The sequence below is a fragment of the Brassica napus genome, chromosome A6 (genome assembly GCF_020379485.1).
Source record: "Brassica napus cultivar Da-Ae chromosome A6, Da-Ae, whole genome shotgun sequence".
NCBI lineage: Eukaryota > Viridiplantae > Streptophyta > Magnoliopsida > Brassicales > Brassicaceae > Brassica > Brassica napus.
In genome coordinates, this window is record NC_063439.1 from 28,617,391 (window position 1) to 28,642,825 (window position 25,435).

General features: G+C 31.1%; 1 protein-coding gene across 1 annotated transcript; it reads right to left on the reverse strand.

The window, feature by feature from the left end:
* Nucleotides 1–1,235: 1,235 nt before the first annotated feature.
* Nucleotides 1,236–4,820, reverse strand: LOC106349513 (protein BRASSINOSTEROID INSENSITIVE 1). Its single transcript, NM_001316176.1, is given in 1 exon segment — nucleotides 1,236–4,820. A coding segment is annotated over 1 exon segment (3,585 nt).
* Between the last annotated feature and the right edge of the window lie 20,615 nt (nucleotides 4,821–25,435).

Below are 25,435 nucleotides of genomic sequence, written 5' to 3' on the forward strand. Positions count from 1 at the left end.
TATCAAAACTCTAAACACGTGATTTGATTCTTTTTTTGTTTTTTTTTTTTTTTTTTTTTTTGAACATTATTCTTTTTTTGTTAGTTCGGCTTGTAGTAAAGAGAAAAGAGATAAAATAATTAAAAGCAAAGAAACGAACACGAACCCCAAAGAGGGGGAGGGGGGAGGGGGGAGTGAAGACAGACAGTCCACGTAGCTGGAGACAGAGAGAAAGAGAAGAGCGCACGTTCCTTGTGTAAGATTTGTTGTGCTAATGTTGGTGCAGTGTCACAGAAACTTGAAACCCGGACTTTATTTTTAAATTTCAGGGGAAGGTCCATTTCTCCATGTTATAGTTATCAATCTCTTATTTACTAGCATCAAAGTTTTAAATTTTAAATAAAAATCTACGTGATCACCCTATGACCCTAGCATATTTGAATATGTATATGTACATCTATGTCACTAGAGCATCCTTATCTGATTACGGAATACGTATCATCATTCTATCATTGTCAAAATCAATTCTGTGACATCACAATAGTACCAAAGATGCAATCTTCTAAATATTTAACCTAAGGTATTCGTTATGTTTCACAAAGCAAAATAAATAAATAAATCCAGTTGTAAAATAAATAAAAAACTTGATCATCAGATATATTAAAATATATACAGTTTGAATAAGGTAGATGGATATAATAAATATTGTCCAACGGATCAATTCACCTACAGTAAGTGTATAAAGACAAGAAAATTCAAAAACTTCAATTCACCATATAGTGAAAGAAAATTCAAAAGGGACCACATTTGTTATGAAAATATACGCCCATGAAAAGAAAAGAAAAGAAAAGAAAAAACTAAATGGAGTATCTATCTATCATCCATTCTCACTTTCCCATTCCCGTGCACCGTGAATTCCCCGACCATAATGAAACATAGGTCACGTGCATTTACGCATGTTCGGTCGAATTTAATACACAAGTCTGAAACTTATATGATTTTTTTCGTGAGGTCGTTCATTTTATTATTAAATTTTCATGGAACTAAAACGACAAACAAACATTACAAATTCTAGAAAGAAACTGAAAACTGTATATTTACATATTCATAACAAAGTTATTACTCTTTTCAATTCTCCATTCCCCCAACCCGACTGATCAACCCAACAAAAAAGAACATCGTCTCATGTGTAAATAACATAATTACATACATTTTAGAACACAGTAGAAAATTCAAAGAATCAGATTTGGCTTCTTTCAGAATTTTCCTTCGGGAACTTCTTTTATACTCATGTCAACCATTTCTACTGAACTGAATCCTCCATCCTCTATTGATCCTATCGTCGACTGCGAATCTATCCCCGACCCCGCTTGTATCTCCTTTAACTTCGCCATGACTTGTAAAATAGTCGGTCGCTTCCAAGCCCGATCCTCCAAACACGCAACGGCAACTTTTAAGTGTTGTAAAAGTTCGATCTCTAGCGCTGGATCTTCCTTCAAAAGCTCGGGATCGAACACGTCGCGGATCCGCAGTTTCGCGTGCTGTTTCACCCATCCAACAAGGTTATTATCTCCAAAATCCGGCGAGTCGGTTGGTCGTTTACCCGTGAGAAGCTCGAGTAAGACCACGCCGTAACTATAAACGTCTCCTTTTCTTGAACACCTGAAACTTTGGTAATACTCAGGAGGAACGTAACCCGGTGTACCGGCTAATGTACTGACACTTAAATGCGTGTCCATCGCGCTCATCAGCCTCGCCATGCCAAAATCCGAAACCCTAGCTTCCAAGTTTTCGTCCAGCAACACGTTACTAGACTTCATGTCTCTATGGATGATATGCGGAATGCAGGTATGGTGAAGAAAGGCGAGCCCTCTAGCTGCTCCAATCGCGATTTTTCGCCTCATGGACCATGTTAGTTTCACACCAGCCTTCTTTGGATCGTGCAATACATCTTCCAAGCTCCCATACTTCATGAACTCATACACGAGAAGCCGCTCTTCTCCGACTTTGCAATAGCCGAGAAGAGGAACAAGGTTTCGGTGTTTGATCTTCCCGATAGTTTCCATCTCCGCCATGAACTCTCTATCCCCTTGACCACTAACGTGGATCAGTTTCTTTATAGCCACAGCGCTTCCGTCTTTCAAAACGGCTTTGTAAACATCTCCGAACCCGCCGGATCCAATCATAGTATCATTGTGGAACCCGTTCGTGGCCTGGAGAAGATCCGCAAAAGTGAGTTTCCGCAACGGCTTCTCGAAAGCCGCGAGGCTGATACTCAATGCTTCTTTTGCACCAGTCAGCTTCCAGTTTGTGTTGTTAGCGGTTCTATCCCCGGAGTTACCATGCCCTTCACCATACATCTCCAACTCCGCCTCTTTCTTCCTCCGTCTCTTCCTCATCTCTCTACCAACTAGGATCAGCCCGAATATGCATACAAAGGAGAACAACAGCCCCATCGCCACGCTACCCGCAACAGATGCATGCTTCCTTCCGTGAGATCTCTGGTGAGCAGACCCATCTGCATTTGCAGGACCACACCGAGGAAGCGGATAACCACATAAACCAGAATTATTTAAGAACTTAACCGGGGAAAAAGTCTCGAACTGACCCATCTCAGGAATAGGACCGGATAACAAATTATTCGACAAATCAATCTCCGTAAGCATAGTAAGTGCCGACATAGCCTGAGGGATCCTCCCGTCGAGCTTATTGCTCGAAAGATCAAGAATGTTCAACCCTCTCAGATCACCCACCTCGTCAGGGATCGACCCAGAGATAAAGTTATGTCCCAAGTTGAGAATAAACAGATAGGGCATGGAACCAATCTCTTTCGGTATGTAACCAGACAACATGTTGTAAGACATGTCGAGGAACATCATGGAGCCGTTGTTATCAAACGTAGGCGAAGTGTGACCTTTATACACTCTGGTGAAATTACAAGGGTTCCTCGTCGAAACCCGGTTAAGCTGCTCCCATCTGATTCCTTGAAACTCAAGCAAGTTACCAGCTCCGTGACACTCTTTCTTCATCCCGTCGTTTTTTATGTAAACGTACCTCTTCCCGGCGATGAAATTCACAGCGATTTTCCCGGATTGCTTGAACATCTCCGCCGGAATCGTGCCGTTGAAGTAGTTGGTGTTGAGATCGAGCCATATCAAGCTCCGACAGTCGCCTAACTCAGCCGGGATGTTCCCGTAGAAAGAATTGTTGCTTAGCTTGAGGATGGCGAGGCTCTCTAACCGGCCGATCCAGCGAGGAATCTGACCGGTTAACCGGTTATTGGACAGAGAAATCCAGTTTAAATTGGTACAGTTACTTAAACCGGACGGGATTTCGCCGGTTAAGTAGTTGAAGTCGAGAATGAGAGTCTCTAACGTGTTGACGTACATGAGCTCTTGAGGGATCTCTCCTTCGAGCATATTCAGCCATAGCTTCAGATCTCGGAGCTTCGATAGAGAGCCTAAACTCGACGGGATGGTCCCGGAGAGGTAATTGAAGCTCAGGTGAAGCGAAACCAGCTCCGAACAGTTGCTCAGCGTCGCCGGAATCTTCCCGGTGAAGCCGTTGTTCTGAAGGTAAAGCTCCCGGAGCGTGGTTTTAGGGCTCCGGCAGAGATTCGGGAGGATCGGACCGGAAAAATTGTTGGAGCTGAGGTCTAGCGTGAGCAGAGAAGCGGAGAGGTTCGTTAAAGACTCCGGCAACTCGCCGGAGAACTCGTTGAAAGAGAGATCGAGCACCTTGAGTCCTTTCATTTTCAGTAACGTATCCATCGGTAACTCGCCGGAGAAGTTGTTGCTCGACAGCACGAGCGACTCCAGAAGGTGACAAGAGGCTAGGAACGGAGGAACCGTGCCGTGGAATTCGTTTCCGGAGAGATCGAGTCCGGCGAGTGTACCGCACGCGCCGGAGAGAAGCTCCGGGATCTCACCGGTGAAGTTGTTCTCCGCTAGGGAGAGGTACTGAAGGCTTTTGAGCGGCAGTGGAGGGATGGTTCCGGCGAATTGGTTGCCGGAGATGTTTAACGACTTTAGCTCTGTGCAGGAGGAGATGGCGTTGGAGAAGTCGCCGGAGAATTTGTTCCCTGAGATGTCGAGATGCTGCAGAGACGAGCAGTCTCCGAGAGACGGGATCGAGGTGGAGAAGTTGTTGGAGGAGATATCGAGAAACTCGAGGTTCACGCAACGAGAGACGTCCACGTCACCACTTATTTTGTTTCCGCTGACTGATAAGTGCTTTAGCTCTGTACAGCCGTTGGAGAGAATCCACCCGACGACGTTAGCACCGGAGAGAGAGTTCGAGGAGAGATCGAGAACTTCCAAGCTGCTAAGCTTTAGCCCACCCGAAACTTTCCCGGGGAAATCGAGGGTGTTGGAGGAGACGTTGAGATGTTGCAGACCGATGCAAGAGCCGAAGCTCGACAAGGTTGATACAGGGCCGGAGATGGAGTTCATGGATAGATCCAAGCTGGTGAGGGAAGCGGTGCACTTGAAGTCAGAAATGGAGCCGTTGATGTGGGAGTTTGAGAGGAACAGAGACTCTAGTCCGGCGAGAGACAAGAGAGACGAAGCCACAGCAGTGAATCCGACATTGAGAGGCTTGGAACTGAGATCAATCGAAGTAACCTTGTCTTCTTTGCAAGTCACGCCGTGGAAAGTACACGGGTTCTTGTCGGGAGACCAGTCTGGGAGTAGATTCTTGTCGGGAAGAACGTTTTTGAAGCTGATAAGGTGATGTATTTCTCTGTACAAAGACTGCGACGGTGAAGAAGCTTGAAGGGAAAGAGAGAAGACGGAGAAAAAAAGAGTCGTTACAAAGAGAAAGAAGCTTGGAAAAGTCTTCATTCTCACAGTTTTTAAGAGAGAGAGGTGTGTGGAAGCATAAAAGATGAATGGGGAATCTAGAGTATTGGTTCCACCATTGGAGAAGACGTGAAATCTCAGAGAGAGAGAGAGAGAGAGAGAGAGAGTCAAAAGACAGGAAGAGGAGGATGGAAGAAGGTATTTATCAAATGCTGAAGGGAAGAGAGTGGTCACAGGTGGCTGTGCACTCACATGCCATGTTACCTCTTCTTCTGTTTATTATTATCATTATCTTAACTTCAAATTCGATAACAGATACAAACAAATAATGCTACCTTTAATTATTGTACTAGATTTTGATCCGCGTTTTCAAAACGCGGAATCGATTCTTTTTAAAATTTCATTTAAATTAATAAATATTTGTCTAATCTATATTTTAATAGATTTTTTTTATTTTTTTATAGTCAATTTTTATAATATTGTCTTCTTTATTTTTTTGATTATTATTAAAATAAAAATGTTTGTTTGTGTAATAATTAATTAGTTAAAAGATTTTAAAATGGTAAACTTCTACTCAATAAATTTAATCATATTGTGATGATATATTTGGTAAGGTTAATTATTTACAATTTTAACTTATTAAATAAATATTATATGAAAAATGTAATAGACATTACATTTTTCATTCTACATATTTTCAATTAATGCATAAATTTTAAATTATAATAACATAAATATTTAATAATAGGAAACCGGTGTTGCCTATTTATAATATTGATCGAATTCAAAGCGAGATGTTAGGTTTTAGGAGAAACTTTAGGAGAAAGTTGGGGGATCTTTTCTTTAAAATCGAATCTCTCTATATCTTAAAATTAGTTTTGGAAATTTCAGTTACCATGTCATAAAGTTAAAATATTTTTCTGAGTGTTTCTCAAATTGGGGGATTCTCTTTTTACTTGATTTGATTCCGTAAATCTCTGAATAAATGAGATTTAAAACTACTTAATGGTTTTTAAAACGAAAATATAAGTAGCAAATTTGTTGGGCTTTTCATTTTCGAAAAATATTTAAAACAATTGAAAAAATAATTAAAAAAAAGAAATGGAATGTTTTGTAATTAATAGGAAAATTCAGGGGCAGATTCATAAGAAATATTCTGCTTTAATAGTATAGATGTGTTACAAACAAAAATTATTTAATGCAAGAGGATACAATAAATTAATAAAATTATGGTTTCACGAAATCTTTAGTCTCAAACATTTTTTGAAATTAAATGTTAAATAAAATAAGTATTTGTCACTACGTGAAAGGTGTTTACTACGTGAGATTAGGAAATGGGATCAAGTCTTCCACAAGCTATATCCTAGTTACCCTTTTTAATTTTATATTAGGCTTTATTTAATTATTTATAAATGTTCTACCTCAATGACCTAGCTTGTCGCAAACAAAAAATTTAATACAAATCTAATCCAATTTTGGGTTGGTATTGGCATCAGGTCTATTTCGATCTTTAAAATTATATATATACAAAAAAAATATTCATTGAATTTGATAGAGATTTCGATTTAGATCTAGTTCAATTCTAAAATTTTATTTTCTTTGCATTTCATTTTTATTTTTAAACATGTTTTTGGGCAAACTTGGTTAAATCTTGATATTATATTTATTATGGCTCAGTATGCAATTATTTTCTATTTACTTTTGTTTATAAAGATTATCATTTTAAAATTATTTTTATTCAAAAGGTGTCTTGCTACATGTTATATATAAAATTACATATTTAATCATTTTATTTAAATAATTGTATATTAAATAAAAATATAAAATACATTTTAGAATTTTTTAATTCGCATGAAATGTGTTAAAATGAAATTTTTTGCAAAAAAAAAAATATTTTTTGTAAAACAGAAAAGTATAAAGTATCAGCGGCTAAGCATTTCAAAAAAAAAATTGGAACATATTATAAAAAAGTTCATTGACGGATTATATTAATTATGAAAATTGAGTTATACAATATCAAACCAAAGGTTATACTCGCAGAATCCAAAGTTAGCGGAATAAAAGCTGGCAGAACCAAACTTGTAGGAATCTAAAAAGAACTTCATTAACACTCATATACAACAAATTGAGGTATTGAATGTATTACTTTAATGTTATATCAATTTAAAAGTTTTACATGAATTTTACACCAACCACAAATATTTCCGATTCACAGTCCTCTCTTGTTCACTTGCACCTATGTCTGAAAAAAAGGTGGAGGAGAGATTGTCTCTCTAGCTTTTTACAAAAGAGAATGAACAAAAAACTAGCGTACGTGTGAGCACGATTAGGACATGAGTGTCAATTAATGGTATATTCCATCCCCCTCTTTTTATAAATTATGAATTTCGTTGTAACTACAGAAGGCTATTAATATTAGTATCTATTAATTCTCTGCTCATTAATACTCTTATTTAGCCTTTGCCAATTCTTTTCTCATTATCATTAGTCTTTGCTAATTATTTTCTCATTAATTAATTATTTTCTTTTCTTGTACTTTTAAACCTCTTTCGTTTTCTCTGGCACTTACATATATGGATAGACCAACCTTTTCTCAATCCTTTTCTATTAGTATATTTTCGTTGTAACTTCACATAAACTTTTAACTATGTACAAAACATTATCCGCAGCTCTATTTGCTGTATGCATGGTCATATAGACAATAGTCTTTCTACCCTATGCAAATATCTTAACTTATAAAGGTGCAGAGTACACTCATGTCGTTGGGTAAGAGAAGTAAACATAACTCTATTGGAGATATACTACTATCACAAAATTGGTTGATTAACCGCAATAAAATCGCTATTCTCTAGAAAAACGGAGACAACAAAGGTTCCAAACCTCTTTGACCTTCATCATATGTTAGTGAAGGATGCAACTATGCAATGAAATAGAATTTTAATTTTTTTGAATTTTTCTCAAAATCTATGGGTTAACCCTTACGAAAATATTGAATTTTTCGGTAAATGCTTTATATACTGAAGCCTATGATCTTTAGTGTTGTTTTAAAATTCTTAAACACATTCTACATTTGTATTAATGTATATTGAACTCTCTTTCAAGGTACATGGCCATCGTTTAAATTTTTTTTGTCGGTTAATTTAGAAAAACTTCATAATACTCTCTAAATTGGTTGACTAACCACTATAAAATCGCTATTCCCTTGAAAACGGAGACAACAAAGGTTCCAAACATCTTTGACCTTCATCATATGTTAGTGAAGGATGCAACTATGCATTAAAATAAGATATTCATTTTTTTGAATTTTTCACAAAATCTATAGGTTAACCCCTACGAAAATATTTAATTTTTCTGTAAATGCTCTATATACTGAAGCATATGATCTTTAGTGCTGTTTTAAAATTTCTAAACACATCTACATTTGTATTAATGTATATTGAACACTCTTTCATTGTACATGGACATCGTTTAAATTTTTTGTCAATAAATTTAGTAAAACATCATAATAGTCTCTAAATTGGTTGATTAACCACTATAAAATCGCTATTCTCTAGAAAAACGGAGACAACAAAGGTTCCAAACCTCTTTGACCTTCATCATATGTTAGTGAAGGATACAACTATGCATTGAAATATAATTTTAATTTTTTTGAATTTTTTTCAAAATCTATGGGTTAACCCCTATGAAAATATTGAATTTTTCGGTAAATGCTTTATATACTGAAGCCTTTGATCTTTAGTATTGTTTTAAAATTTCTAAACACATTCTACATTTGTATTAATGTATATTGAACTCTCTTTCAAGGTACATGGGCATCGTTTAAATTTTTTTGTCGGTTAATTTAGAAAAACTTCATAATACTCTCAAAATTGGTTGACCAACCACTATAAAATTGCTATTCGCTTGAAAAACAGAGACAACAAAGGTTCCAAACATCTTTGACCTTTATCATTTGTTAGTGAAGGATGCAACTATGCATTAAAATATGATTTTAATTTTTTTGAATTTTTCTCAAAATCTATGGGTTAACCCCTACGAAAAAATTTAATTTTTCTGTAAATGCTCTATATACTGGAGCCTATGATCTTTATTGTTGTTTTAAAATTTCTAAACACATCTACATTTGTATTAATGTATATTGAACACTCTTTCATTGTACATGGACATCGTTTAAATTTTTTGTAAATAAATTTAGTAAAACTTCATAATAGTCCCTAAATTGGTTGATTAACCACAATAAAATCGATATTCTCTAGAAAAACGGAGACAACAAAGGTTCCAAACCTCTTTGACCTTCATCATATGTTAGTGAATGATGCAACTATGCATTAAAATAGGATTTTCATTTTTTTGAATTTTTCTCAAAATCTACGGGTTAACCCCTACGAAAAAATTTAATTTTTCTGTAAATGCTCTATATACTGAAGCCTATGATCTTTAGTGTTGTTTTAAAATTTCTAAACACATCTACATTTGTATTAATGTATATTGAACACTCTTTCATTGTACATGGACATCGTTTAAATTTTTTTGTCAATATATTTAGTAAAACTTCATAATAGTCCCTAAATTGGTTGATTAACCACAATAAAATCGCTATTCTCTAGAAAAACGGAGACAACAAAGGTTCCAAACCTCTTTGACCTTCATCATATGTTAGTGAATGATGCAACTATGCATTGAAATAGAATTTTAATTTTTTGAATTTTTCTCAAAATCTATGGGTTAACCCCCTACGAAAATATTGAATTTTTCGGTAAATGCTTTATATACTGAAGCCTATGATCTCTAGTGTTGTTTTAAAATTTTTAAACACATTGTACATTTGTATTAATGTATATTGAACTCTCTTTCAAGGTACATGGCCATCGTTTAAATTTTTTTGTTGGTTAATTTAGAAAAACTTCATAATACTCTCTAAATTGGTTGACTAACCACTATAAAATCGCTATTCGCTTGAAAAACGGAGACACCAAAAGTTCCAAACATCTTTGACCTTCATCATATGTTAGTGAAGGATGCAACTATGCATTGAAATAGGATTTTCATTTTTTTGAATTTTTCTCAAAATCTATGGGTTAACCCCTACGAAAAATTTTTATTTTTCTGTAAATACTCTATATACTGAAGCCTATGATCTTTAGTGTTGTTTTAAAATTTCTAAACACATCTACATTTGTATTAATGTATATTGAACACTCTTTCATTGTACATGGACATCGTTTAAATTTTTTGTCAATAAATTTAGTAAAACTTCATAATAGTCCCAAAATTGGTTGATTAACCACAATGAAATCGCTATTTTCTAGAAAAACGGAGACAACAAAGGTTGCACACCTCTTTGACCTTCATTATATGTTAGTGAATGATGCAACTATGCATTGAAATAGAATTTTAATTTTTTTGAATTTTTCTCAAAATCTATGGGTTAACCCCTATGAAAATATTGAATTTTTCGGTAAATGCGTTATATAGTGAAGCCTATGATCTTTAGTGTTGTTTTAAAATTTTTAAACACATTCTACATTTTTATTAATGTATATTGAACTCTCTTTCAAGGTACATGGCCATCGTTTAAATTTTTTTGTCGGTTAATTTAGAAAAACTTCATAATACTCTCTAAATTGGTTGACTAAACACTATAAAAATCGCTATTCGCTTGGAAAACGGAGACAACAAAGGTTCCAAACATCTTTTACCTTCATCATATGTTAGTGAAGGATGCAACTATGCATTAAAATAGGATTTTCATTTTTTTGAATTTTTTTCAAAATCTATGGGTTAACCCCTACGAAAATATTTAATTTTTCTGTAAATGCTCTATATACTGAAGCCTATGATCTTTAGTGTTGTTTTAAAATTTCTAAACACATCTACATTGTATTAATGTATATTGAACACTCTTTCATTGTACATGGACATCGTTTAAATTTTTTGTAAATAAATTTAGTAAAACTTCATAATAGTCCCTAAATTGGTTGATTAACCACAATAAAATCGATATTCTCTAGAAAAACGGAGACAACAAAGGTTCCAAACCTCTTTGACCTTCATCATATGTTAGTGAATGATGCAACTATGCATTAAAATAGGATTTTCATTTTTTTGAATTTTTCTCAAAATCTACGGGTTAACCCCTACGAAAAAATTTAATTTTTCTGTAAATGCTCTATATACTGAAGCCTATGATCTTTAGTGTTGTTTTAAAATTTCTAAACACATCTACATTTGTATTAATGTATATTGAACACTCTTTCATTGTACATGGACATCGTTTAAATTTTTTTGTCAATATATTTAGTAAAACTTCATAATAGTCCCTAAATTGGTTGATTAACCACAATAAAATCGCTATTCTCTAGAAAAACGGAGACAACAAAGGTTCCAAACCTCTTTGACCTTCATCATATGTTAGTGAATGATGCAACTATGCATTGAAATAGAATTTTAAATTTTTTGAATTTTTCTCAAAATCTATGGGTTAACCCCCTACGAAAATATTGAATTTTTCGGTAAATGCTTTATATACTGAAGCCTATGATCTCTAGTGTTGTTTTAAAATTTTTAAACACATTGTACATTTGTATTAATGTATATTGAACTCTCTTTCAAGGTACATGGCCATCGTTTAAATTTTTTTGTTGGTTAATTTAGAAAAACTTCATAATACTCTCTAAATTGGTTGACTAACCACTATAAAATCGCTATTCGCTTGAAAAACGGAGACACCAAAAGTTCCAAACATCTTTGACCTTCATCATATGTTAGTGAAGGATGCAACTATGCATTGAAATAGGATTTTCATTTTTTTGAATTTTTCTCAAAATCTATGGGTTAACCCCTACGAAAATTTTTTATTTTTCTGTAAATACTCTATATACTGAAGCCTATGATCTTTAGTGTTGTTTTAAAATTTCTAAACACATCTACATTTGTATTAATGTATATTGAACACTCTTTCATTGTACATGGACATCGTTTAAATTTTTTGTCAATAAATTTAGTAAAACTTCATAATAGTCCCAAAATTGGTTGATTAACCACAATGAAATCGCTATTTTCTAGAAAAACGGAGACAACAAAGGTTGCACACCTCTTTGACCTTCATTATATGTTAGTGAATGATGCAACTATGCATTGAAATAGAATTTTAATTTTTTTGAATTTTTCTCAAAATCTATGGGTTAACCCCTATGAAAATATTGAATTTTTCGGTAAATGCGTTATATAGTGAAGCCTATGATCTTTAGTGTTGTTTTAAAATTTTTAAACACATTCTACATTTTTATTAATGTATATTGAACTCTCTTTCAAGGTACATGGCCATCGTTTAAATTTTTTTGTCGGTTAATTTAGAAAAACTTCATAATACTCTCTAAATTGGTTGACTAAACACTATAAAAAATCGCTATTCGCTTGGAAAACGGAGACAACAAAGGTTCCAAACATCTTTTACCTTCATCATATGTTAGTGAAGGATGCAACTATGCATTAAAATAGGATTTTCATTTTTTTGAATTTTTTTCAAAATCTATGGGTTAACCCCTACGAAAATATTTAATTTTTCTGTAAATGCTCTATATACTGAAGCCTATGATCTTTAGTGTTGTTTTAAAATTTCTAAACACATCTACATTGTATTAATGTATATTGAACACTCTTTCATTGTACATGGACATCGTTTAAATTTTTTGTCAATAAATTTAGTAAAACTTCATAATAGTTCCTAAATTGGTTGATTAACCACAATAAAATCGCTATTCTCTAGAAAAACGGAGACAACAAAGGTTCCAAACCTCTTTGACCTTCATCATATGTTAGTGAATGATACAACTATGCATTAAAATAGGATTTTCATTTTTTTGAATTTTTCTCAAAATCTACGGGTTAACCCCTACGAAAAAATTTAATTTTTCTGTAAATGCTCTATATACTGAAGCCTATGATCTTTAGTGTTGTTTTAAAATTTCTAAACACATCTACATTTGTATTAATGTATATTGAACACTCTTTCATTGTACATGGACATCGTTTAAATTTTTTTGTCAATAAATTTAGTAAAACTTCATAATAGTCCCTAAATTGGTTGATTAACCACAATAAAATCGCTATTCTCTAGAAAAACGGAGACAACAAAGGTTTCAAACCTCTTTGACCTTCATCATATGTTAGTGAAGGATACAACTATGCATTGAAATATAATTTTAATTTTTTTGAATTTTTTTCAAAATCTATTGGTTAACCCCTATGAAAATATTGAATTTTTCGGTAAATGCTTTACATACTGAAGCCTTTGATCTTTAGTATTGTTTTAAAATTTCTAAACACATTCTACATTTGTATTAATGTATATTGAACTCTCTTTCAAGGTACATGGGCATCGTTTAAATTTTTTTGTCGGTTAATTTAGAAAAACTTCATAATACTCTCAAAATTGGTTGACCAACCAATATAAAATTGCTATTCGCTTGAAAAACGGAGACAACAAAGGTTCCAAACATCTTTGACCTTCATCATATGTTAGTGAAGGATGCAACTATGCATTAAAATAGGATTTTCATTTTTTTGAATTTTTCTCAAAATCTATGGGTTAACCCCTACGAAAAAATTTAATTTTTCTGTAAATGCTCTATATACTGGAGCCTATGATCTTTAGTGTTGTTTTAAAATTTCTAAACACATCTACATTTGTATTAATGTATATTGAACACTCTTTCATTGTACATGGACATCGTTTAAATGTTTTGTAAATAAATTTAGTAAAACTTCATAATAGTCCCTAAATTGGTTGATTAACCATAATAAAATCGATATTCTCTAGAAAAACAGAGACAACAAAGGTTCCAAACCTCTTTGACCTTCATAATATGTTAGTTGATGATGCAACTATGCATTAAAATAGGATTTTAATTTTTTTGAATTTTTCTCAAAATCTACGGGTTAACCCCTACGAAAATATTGAATTTTTCGGTAAATGCGTTATATACTGAAGCCTATGATCTTTAGTGTTGTTTTAAAATTTCTAAACACATCTACATTTATATTAATGTATATTGAACACTCTTTCATTGTACATTGACATCGTTTAAATTTTTTTGTCAATAAATTTAGTAAAACTTCATAATGGTCCCTAAATTGGTTGATTAACCACAATAAAATCGCTATTCTCTAGAAAAACGGAGACAACAAAGGTTCCAAACCTCTTTGACATTCATCATATGTTAGTGAATGATGCAACTATGCATTGAAATAGAATTTTAATTTTTTGGAATTTTTCTCAAAATCTATGGGTTAACCCCTACGAATATATTGAATTTTTCGGTAAATGCGTTATATAGTGAAGCCTATGATCTTTAGTGTTGTTTTAAAATTTTTAAACACATTATACATTTTTATTAATGTATATTGAACTCTCTTTCAAGGTACATGGCCATCGTTTAAATTTTTTTGTCGGTTAATTTAGAAAAACTTCATAATACTCTCAAAATTGGTTGACCAACCAATATAAAATTGCTATTCGCTTGAAAAACAGAGACAACAAAGGTTCCAAACATCTTTGACCTTCATCATATGTTAGTGAAGGATGCAACTATGCATTAAAATAGGATTTTCATTTTTTTGAATTTTTCTCAAAATCTATGGGTTAACCCCTACGAAAAAATTTAATTTTTCTGTAAATGCTCTATATACTGGAGCCTATGATCTTTAGTGTTGTTTTAAAATTTCTAAACACATCTACATTTGTATTAATGTATATTGAACACTCTTTCATTGTACATGGACATCGTTTAAATTTTTTGTAAATAAATTTAGTAAAACTTCATAATAGTCCCTAAATTGGTTGATTAACCACAATAAAATCGATATTCTCTAGAAAAACGGAGACAACAAAGGTTCCAAACCTCTTTGACCTTCATAATATGTTAGTGAATGATGCAACTATGCATTAAAATAGGATTTTAATTTTTTTGATTTTTTCTCAAAATCTACGGGTTAACCCCTACGAAAAAATTTAATTTTTCTGTAAATGCTCTATATACTGAAGCCTATGATCTTTAGTGTTGTTTTAAAATTTCTAAACACATCTACATTTATATTAATGTATATTGAACACTCTTTCATTGTACATGGACATCGTTTAAATTTTTTTGTCAATAAATTTAGTAAAACTTCATAATGGTCCCTAAATTGGTTGATTAACCACAATAAAATCGCTATTCTCTAGAAAAACGGAGACAACAAAGGTTCCAAACCTCTTTGACCTTCATCATATGTTAGTGAATGATGCAACTATGCATTGAAATAGAATTTTAATTTTTTGGAATTTTTCTCAAAATCTATGGGTTAACCCCTACGAATATATTGAATTTTTCGGTAATTGCGTTATATAGTGAAGCCTATGATCTTTAGTGTTGTTTTAAAATTTTTAAACACATTCTACATTTTTATTAATGTATATTGAAATCTCTTTCAAGGTACATGGCCATCGTTTAAATTTTTTTGTCGGTTAATTTAGAAAAACTTCATAATACTCTCTAAATTGGTTGACTAACCACTATAAAAAAATCGCTATTCGCTTGGAAAACGGAGACAACAAAGGTTCCAAACCTCTTTTACCTTCATCATATGTTAGTGAAGGATGCAACTATGCATTAAAATAGGATTTTCATTTTTTTGAATTTTTTTCATAATCTATGGGTTAACCCTTGTGAAAATATTTATTTTTTCTGTAAATGCTCTATATACTGAAGCCTATGATCTTTAGTGTTGTTTTAAAATTTCTAAAACATCTACATTTGTATTAATGTATATTTAACACTCTTTCATTGTACATGGACATCGTTTAAAGTTTTTGTCAATAAATTTAGTAAAACTTCACAATAGTTCCTAAATTGGTTGATTAACCACAATAAAATCGCTATTCTCTAGAAAAACGGAGACAACAAAGGTTCCAAACCTCTTTGACCTTCATCATATGTTAGTGAATGATGCAACTATGCATTAAAATAGGATTTTCATTTTTTTGAATTTTTCTCAAAATCTACGGGTTAACCCCTACGAAAAAATTTAATTTTTCTGTAAATGCTCTATATACTGAAGACTATGATCTTTAGTGTTGTTTTAAAATTTCTAAACACATCTACATTTGTATTAATGTATATTGAACACTCTTTCATTGTACATGGACATCGTTTAAATTTTTTTGTCAGTAAATTTAGTAAAACTTCATAATAGTCCCTAAATTGGTTGATTAACCACAATAAAATCGCTATTCTCTAGAAAAACGGAGACAACAAAGGTTCCAAACCTCTTTGACCTTCATCATATGTTAGTGAATGATGCAACTATGCATTGAAATAGAATTTTAATTTTTTTGAATTTTTCTCAAAATCTATGAGTTAACCCCTACGAAAATATTGAATTTTTCGGTAAATGCTTTATATACTGAAGCCTATGATCTTTAGTGTTGTTTTAAAATTTTTAAACACATTCTACATTTGTATTAATGTATATTGAACTCTCTTTCATGGTACATGGCCATCGTTTAAATTTTTTTGTTGGTTAATTTAGAAAAACTTCATAATACTCTCTAAATTGGTTGACTAACGACTATAAAATTGCTATTCGCTTGAAAAACGGAGACACCAAAAGTTCCAAACATCTTTGACCTTCATCATATGTAAGTGAAGGATGCAACTATGCATTGAAATAGGATTTTCATTTTTTTGAATTTTTCTCAAAATCTATGGGTTAACCCTTACGAAAAAATTTTATTTTTCTGTAAATGTTCTATATACTGAAGCCTATGATCTTTAGTGTTGTTTTAAAATTTCTAAACACTTCTACATTTGTATTAATGTATATTGAACACTATTTCATTGTACATGGACATCGTTTAATTTTTTTGTCAATAAATTTAGTAAAACTTCATAATAGTCCCTAAATTGGTTGATTAACCACAATGAAATCGCTATTCTCTAGAAAAACGGAGACAACAAAGGTTCCACACCTCCTGACCTTTATTATATGTTAGTGAATGATGCAACTATGTATTGAAATAGAATTTTAATTTTTTTTGAATTTTTCTCAAAATCTATAGGTTAACCCCTACGAAAATATTGAATTTTTCGGTAAATGCGTTATATAGTGAAGCCTATGATCTTTAGTGTTGTTTTAAAATTTTCAAACACATTCTACATTTTTATTAATGTATATTGAACTCTCTTTCAAGGTACATGGCCATCGTTTAAATTTTTTTGTCGGTTAATTTAGAAAAACTTCATAATACTCTCTAAATTGGTTGACTAACCACTATAAAAAATCGCTATTCGCTTGGAAAACGGAGACAACAAAGGTTCCAAACATCTTTTACCTTCATCATATGTTAGTGAAGGATGCAACTATGCATTAAAATAGGATTTTCATTATTTTGAATTTTTTTCAAAATCTATGGGTTAACCCCCTACGAAAATATTTAATTTTTCTGTAAATGCTCTATATACTGAAGCCTATGATCTTTAGTGTTGTTTTAAAATTTCTAAACACATCTACATTTGCATTAATGTATATTGAACACTCTTTCATCGTACATGGACATCGTTTAAATTTTTTGTCAATAAATTTAGTAAAACTTCATAATAGTCCCTAAATTGGTTGATTAACCACAATAAAATCGCTATTCTCTAGAAAAACGGAGACAACAAAGGTTACAAACCTCTTTGACCTTCATCATATGTTAGTGAAGGATGCAACTATGCATTGAAATAGAATTTTAATCTTTTAGAATTTTTTTCAAAATCTAAGGGTTAACCCCTATGAAAATATTGATTTTTTCGGTAAATGCTTTATATACTGAAGCCTTTGATCTTTAGTGTTGTTTTAAAATTTCTAAACATATTCTACATTTGTATTAATGTATATTGAACTCTCTTTCAAGGTACATGGGCATCGTTTAAATTTTTTTGTTGGTTAATTTAGAAAAACTTCATAATACTCTCTAAATTGGTTGACTAACCACTATAAAATCGCTATTCGCTTGAAAAACAGAGACAACAAAGGTTCCAAACATATTTGAACTTTCATATGTTAGTGAAGGATGCAACTATGCATTAAAATAGGATTTTCATTTTTTTGAATTTTTCTCAAAATCTATGGGTTAACCCCTACGAAAAAATTTAATTTTTCTGTAAATGCTCTATATACTGGAGCCTATGATCTTTAGTGTTGTTTTAAAATTTCTAAACACATCTACATTTGTATTAATGTATATTGAACACTCTTTCATTGTACATGGATATCTTTTAAATTTTTTTCAATAAATTTAGTAAAACTTCATAATAGTCCCTAAATTGGTTGATTAACCACAATAAAATCGCTATTCTCTAGAAAAACGGAGACAACAAAGGTTCCAAACCTCTTTGACCTTCATCATATGTTAGTGAATGATGCAACTATGCATTGAAATAGAATTTTAATTTTTTTGAATTTTTTCTCAAAATCTATGGGTTTAACCCCTACGAAAATATTGAATTTTCGGTAAATGCTTTATATACTGAAGCCTATGATCTTTAGTGTTGTTTTAAAATTTTTAAACACATTCTACATTTGTATTAATGTATATTGAACTTTTTTTCAAGGTACATGGCCATCATTTAAATTTTTTTGTTGGTTAATTTAGAAAAACTTCATAATATTCTCTAAATTGGTTGACTAACCACTATAAAATCGCTATTCGCTTGAAAAACGGAGACAACAAAGGTTCCAAACATCTTTGACCTTCATCATATGTTAGTGAAGGATGCAACTATGCATTGAAATAGGATTTTCATTTTTTTGAATTTTTCTCAAAATCTATGGGTTAACCCCTACGAAAAAAATTTATTTTTCTGTAAATGCTGTATATACTGAAGCCTATGATATTTAGTGTTGTTTTAAAATTTCTAAACACATCTACATTTGTATTAATGTATATTGAACACTCTTTCATTGTACGTGGACATCGTTTAAATTTTTTGTCAATAAATTTAGTAAAACTTCATAATAGTCCCTAAATTGGTTGATTAACCACAATAAAATCGCTATTCTCTAGAAAAACGGAGACAACAAAGGTTTCAAACCTCTTTGACCTTCATCATATGTTAGTGAATGATACAACTATGCATTGAAATCGAATTTTAATTTTTTTTGAATTTTTCTCAAAATCTATGGGTTAACCCCTACGAAAATATTGAATTTTTCGGTAAATGCTTTATATACTGAAGCCTATGATCTTTAGTGTTGTTTTAAAATTTCTAAACACATTCTACATTTGTAATAATGTATATTGAACTCTCTTTCAAGGTACATGGCCATCGTTTAAATTTTTTTGTTGGTTAATTTAGAAAAACTTCATAATACTCTCTAAATTGGTTGACTAACCACTATAAAATCGCTATTCGCTTGAAAAACGGAGACAACAAAGGTTCCAAACATCTTTGACCTTCATCATATGTTAGTGAAGGATGCAACTATGCATTGAAATAGGATTTTCATTTTTTTGAATTTTTCTCAAAATCTATGGGTTAACCCCCCCTACGAAAAATTTTAATTTTCTGTAAATGCTCTATATATTGAAGCCTATGATCTTTAGTGTTGTTTTAAAATTTCTAAACACATCTACATTTGTATTAATGTATATTGAACACTCTTTCATTGTACATGGACATCGTTTAAATTTTTTGTCAATAAATTTAGTAAAACTTCATAATAGTCCCTAAATTGGTTTATTAACCACAATGAAATCGCTATTCTCTAGAAAAACGGAGACAACAAAGGTTCCAAACCTCTTTGACCTTCATCATATGTTAGTGAATGATGCAACTATGCATTGAAATAGAATTTTAATTTTTTTGAATTTTTTTCAAAATCTATGGGTTAACCCCTACGAAAATATTGAATTTTTCGGTAAATGTTTTATATAGTGAAGCCTATGATCTTTAATGTTGTTTTAAAAATTTTAAACACATTCTACATTTGTATTAATGTATATTGAACTCTCTTTCAAGGTACATGGCCATCGTTTAAATTTTTTTGTTGATTAATTTAGAAAAACTTCATAATACTCTCTAAATTGGTTGACTAACTACTATAAAATCGCTATTCGCTTGAAAAACAGAGACAACAAAGGTTCCAAACATCTTTGACATTCATCATATGTTAGTGAAGGATGCAACTATGCATTGAAATAGGATTTTCATTTTTTTGAATTTTTCTCAAAATCTATTGGTTAACCCCTACGAAATTTTTTTATTTTTCTGTAAATGCTCTATATACTGAAGCCTATGATCTTTAGTGTTGTTTTAAAATTTCTAAACACATCTACATTTGTATTAATGTATATTGAACACTCTTTCATTGTACATGGACATCGTTTAAATTTTTTGTCAATAAATTTAGTAAAACTTCATAATAGTCCCTAAATTGGTTGATTAACCACAATGAAATAGCTATTCTCTAGAAAAACGGAGACAACAAAGGTTCCAAACCTCTTTGACCTTCATCATATGTTAGTGAATGATGCAACTATGCATTGAAATAGAATTTTAATTTTTTTGAATTTTTTTCAAAATCTATGGGTTAACCCCTACGAAAATATTGAATTTTTCGGTAAATGTTTTATATAGTGAAGCCTATGATCTTTAATGTTGTTTTAAAAATTTTAAACACATTCTACATTTGTATTAATGTATATTGAACTCTCTTTCAAGGTACATGGCCATCGTTTAAATTTTTTTGTTGATTAATTTAGAAAAACTTCATAATACTCTCTAAATTGGTTGACTAACTACTATAAAATCGCTATTCGCTTGAAAAACAGAGACAACAAAGGTTCCAAACATCTTTGACATTCATCATATGTTAGTGAAGGATGCAACTATGCATTGAAATAGGATTTTCATTTTTTTGAATTTTTCTCAAAATCTATTGGTTAACCCCTACGAAATTTTTTTATTTTTCTGTAAATGCTCTATATACTGAAGCCTATGATCTTTAGTGTTGTTTTAAAATTTCTAAACACATCTACATTTGTATTAATGTATATTGAACACTCTTTCATTGTACATGGACATCGTTTAAATTTTTTGTCAATAAATTTAGTAAAACTTCATAATAGTCCCTAAATTGGTTGATTAACCACAATAAAATCGCTATTCTCTAGAAAAACGGAGACAACAAAGGTTTCAAACCTCTTTGACCTTCATCATATGTTAGTGAATGATACAACTATGCATTGAAATCGAATTTTAATTTTTTTGAATTTTTCTCAAAATCTATGGGTTAACCCCTACGAAAATATTGAATTTTTCGGTAAATGCTTTATATACTGAAGCCTATGAAAATCGCTATTCTCTAGAAAAACGGAGACAACAAAGGTTCCAAACCTCTTTGACCTTCATCATATGTTAGTGAAGGATGCAACTATGCATTGAAATAGAATTTTAATTTTTTAGATTTTTTTTCAAAATCTCTGGGTTAACCCTTATGAAAATATTGATTTTTTCGGTAAATGCTTTATATACTGAAGCCTTTGATCTTTAGTGTTGTTTTAAAATTTCTAAACACATTCTACATTTGTAATAATGTATATTGAACTCTCTTTCAAGGTACATGGCCATCGTTTAAATTTTTTTGTTGGTTAATTTAGAAAAACTTCATAATACTCTCTAAATTGGTTGACTAACCACTATAAAATCGCTATTCGCTTGAAAAACGGAGACAACAAAGGTTCCAAACATCTTTGACCTTCATCATATGTTAGTGAAGGATGCAACTATGCATTGAAATAGGATTTTCATTTTTTTGAATTTTTCTCAAAATCTATGGGTTAACCCCCTACGAAAAATTTTAATTTTCTGTAAATGCTCTATATATTGAAGCCTATGATCTTTAGTGTTGTTTTAAAATTTCTAAACACATCTACATTTGTATTAATGTATATTGAACACTCTTTCATTGTACATGGACATCGTTTAAATTTTTTGTCAATAAATTTAGTAAAACTTCATAATAGTCCCTAAATTGGTTGATTAACCACAATAAAATCGCTATTCTCTAGAAAAACGGAGACAACAAAGGTTTCAAACCTCTTTGACCTTCATCATATGTTAGTGAATGATACAACTATGCATTGAAATCGAATTTTAATTTTTTTGAATTTTTCTCAAAATCTATGGGTTAACCCCTACGAAAATATTGAATTTTTCGGTAAATGCTTTATATACTGAAGCCTATGAAAATCGCTATTCTCTAGAAAAACGGAGACAACAAAGGTTCCAAACCTCTTTGACCTTCATCATATGTTAGTGAAGGATGCAACTATGCATTGAAATAGAATTTTAATTTTTTAGATTTTTTTTCAAAATCTCTGGGTTAACCCTTATGAAAATATTGATTTTTTCGGTAAATGCTTTATATACTGAAGCCTTTGATCTTTAGTGTTGTTTTAAAATTTCTAAACACATTCTACATTTGTATTAATGTATATTGAACTCTCTTTCAAGGTACATGGGCAACGTTTAAATTTTTTTGTTGGTTAATTTAGAAAAACTTCATAATACTCTCTAAATTGGTTGACTAACCACTATAAAATCGCTATTCGCTTGAAAAACAGAAACAACAAAGGTTCCAAACATATTTGACCTTTCATATGTTAGTGAAGGATGCAACTATGCATTAAAATAGGATTTTCATTTTTTTGAATTTTTCTCAAAATCTATGGGTTACCCCTAGATTTAATTTTTCTGTAAATGCTCTATATACTAGAGCCTATGATCTTTAGTGTTGTTTTAAAATTTCTAAACACATCTACATTTGTATTAATGTATATTGAACACTCTTTCATTGTACATGGATATCTTTTAAATTTTTTGTCAATAAATTTAGTAAAACTTCATAATAGTCCCTAAATTGGTTGATTAACCACAATAAAATCGATATTCTCTAGAAAAACGGAGACAACAAAGGTTCCAAACCTCTTTGACCTTCATAATATGTTAGTGAATGATGCAACTATGCATTAAAATATGATTTTCATTTTTTTGAATTTTTCTCAAAATCTATGGGTAAATGCTCTATATACTGAAGCCTATGATCTTTAGTGTTGTTTTAAAATTTCTAAACACATCTACATTTGTATTAATGTATATTGAACACTCTTTCATTGTACATGGACATCGTTTAAATTTTTGTCAATAAATTTAGTAAAACTTCATAATAGTCCCTAAATTGGTTGATTAACCACAATAAAATCGCTATTCTCTAGAAAAACGGAGACAACAAAGGTTCCAAACCTCTTTGACCTTCATCATATGTTAGTGAATGATGCAACTATGCATTGAAATAGGATTTTCATTTTTTTGAATTTTTTTCAAAATCTATGGGTTAACCCCTACGAAATTTGTTTTATTTTTCTGTAAATGCTCTATATACTGAAGCCTATGATCTTTAGTGTTGTTTTAAAATTTCTAAACACATCTACATTTGTATTAATGTATATTGAACACTCTTTCATTGTACATGGACATCGTTTAAATTTTTTGTCAATAAATTTAGTAAAACTTCATAATAGTCCCTAAATTGGTTGATTAACCACAATGAAATCGCTATTCTCTAGAAAAACAGAGACAACAAAGGTTCCAAACCTCTTTGACCTTCATCATATGTTAGTGAATGATGCAACTATGCATTGAAATAGAATTTTAATTTTTTTGAATTTTTCTCAAAATCTATGGGTTAACCCCTACGAAAATATTGAATTTTTCGGTAAATGTTTTATATACTGAAGCCTATGATCTTTAGTGTTTTCTTAAAATTTTTAAACACATTCTACATTTGTATTAATGTATATTGAACTCTTTTTCAAGGTACATGGCCATCGTTTAAATTTTTTTGTTGGTTAATTTAGAAAAACTTCATAATACTCTCTAAATTGGTTGACTAACCACTATAAAATCGCTATTCACTTGAAAAACAGAGACAACAAAGGTTCCAAACATCTTTGACCTTCATCATATGTTAGTGAAGGATGCAACTATGCATTGAAATAGGATTTTCATTTTTTTGAATTTTTCTCAAAATCTATGGGTTAACCTCTACGAAAAAAATTTATTTTTTCTGTAAATGTTGTATATACTGAAGCCTATGATATTTAGTGTTGTTTTAAAATTTCTAAACACATCTACATTTGTATTAATGTATATTGAACACTCTTTCATTGTACATGGACATCGTTTAAATTTTTTGTCAATAAATTTAGTAAAACTTCATAATAGTCCCTAAATTGGTTGATTAACCACAATAAAATCGATATTCTCTAGAAAAACGGAGACAACAAAGGTTTCAAACCTCTTTGACCTTCATCATATGTTAGTGAATGATACAACTATGCATTGAAATCGAATTTTAATTTTTTTGAATTTTTCTCAAAATCTATGGGTTAACCCCTACGAAAATATTGAATTTTTCGGTAAATGCTTTATATACTGAAGCCTATGATCTTTAGTGTTGTTTTAAAAATTTTAAACACATTCTACATTTGTAATAATGTATATTGAACTCTCTTTCAAGGTACATGGCCATCGTTTAAATTTTTTTGTTGGTTAATTTAGAAAAACTTCATAATACTCTCTAAATTGGTTGACTAACCACTATAAAATCGCTATTCGCTTGAAAAACGGAGACAACAAAGGTTCCAAACATCTTTGACCTTCATCATATGTTAGTGAAGGATGCAACTATGCATTGAAATAGGATTTTCATTTTTTTGAATTTTTCTCAAAATCTATGGGTTAACCCTTACGAAAAATTTTAATTTTCTGTAAATGCTCTATATATTGAAGCCTATGATCTTTAGTGTTGTTTTAAAATTTCTAAACACATCTACATTTGTATTAATGTATATTGAACACTCTTTCATTGTACATGGACATCGTTTAAATTTTTTGTCAATAAATTTAGTAAAACTTCATAATAGTCCCTAAATTGGTTGATTAACCACAATGAAATCGCTATTCTCTAGAAAAAAGGAGACAACAAAGGTTCCAAACCTCTTTGACCTTCATCATATGTTAGTGAATGATGCAACTATGCATTGAAATAGAATTTTAATTTTTTTGAATTTTTTTCAAAATCTATAGGTTAACCCCTACGAAAATATTGAATTTTTCGGTAAATGCTTTATATAATGAAGCCTATGATCTTTAGTGTTGTTTTAAAATTTTTAAGCACATTCTACATTTGTATTAATGTATATTGAACTCTCTTTCAAGGTACATGGCCATCGTTTAAATTTTTTTGTTGGTTAATTTAGAAAAACTTCATAATACTCTCTAAATTGGTTGACTAACCACTATAAAATCGCTATTCGCTTGAAAAACGGAGACAACAAAGGTTCCAAACATCTTTGACCTTCATCATATGTTAGTGAAGGATGCAACTATGCATTGAAATAGGATTTTCATTTTTTTGAATTTTTCTCAAAATCTATGGGTTAACCCCTACCAAATTTTTTTATTTTTCTGTAAATGCTCTATATACTGAAGCCTATGATCTTTAGTCTTGTTTTAAAATTTATAAACACATCTACATTTGTATTAATGTATATTGAACACTCTTTCATT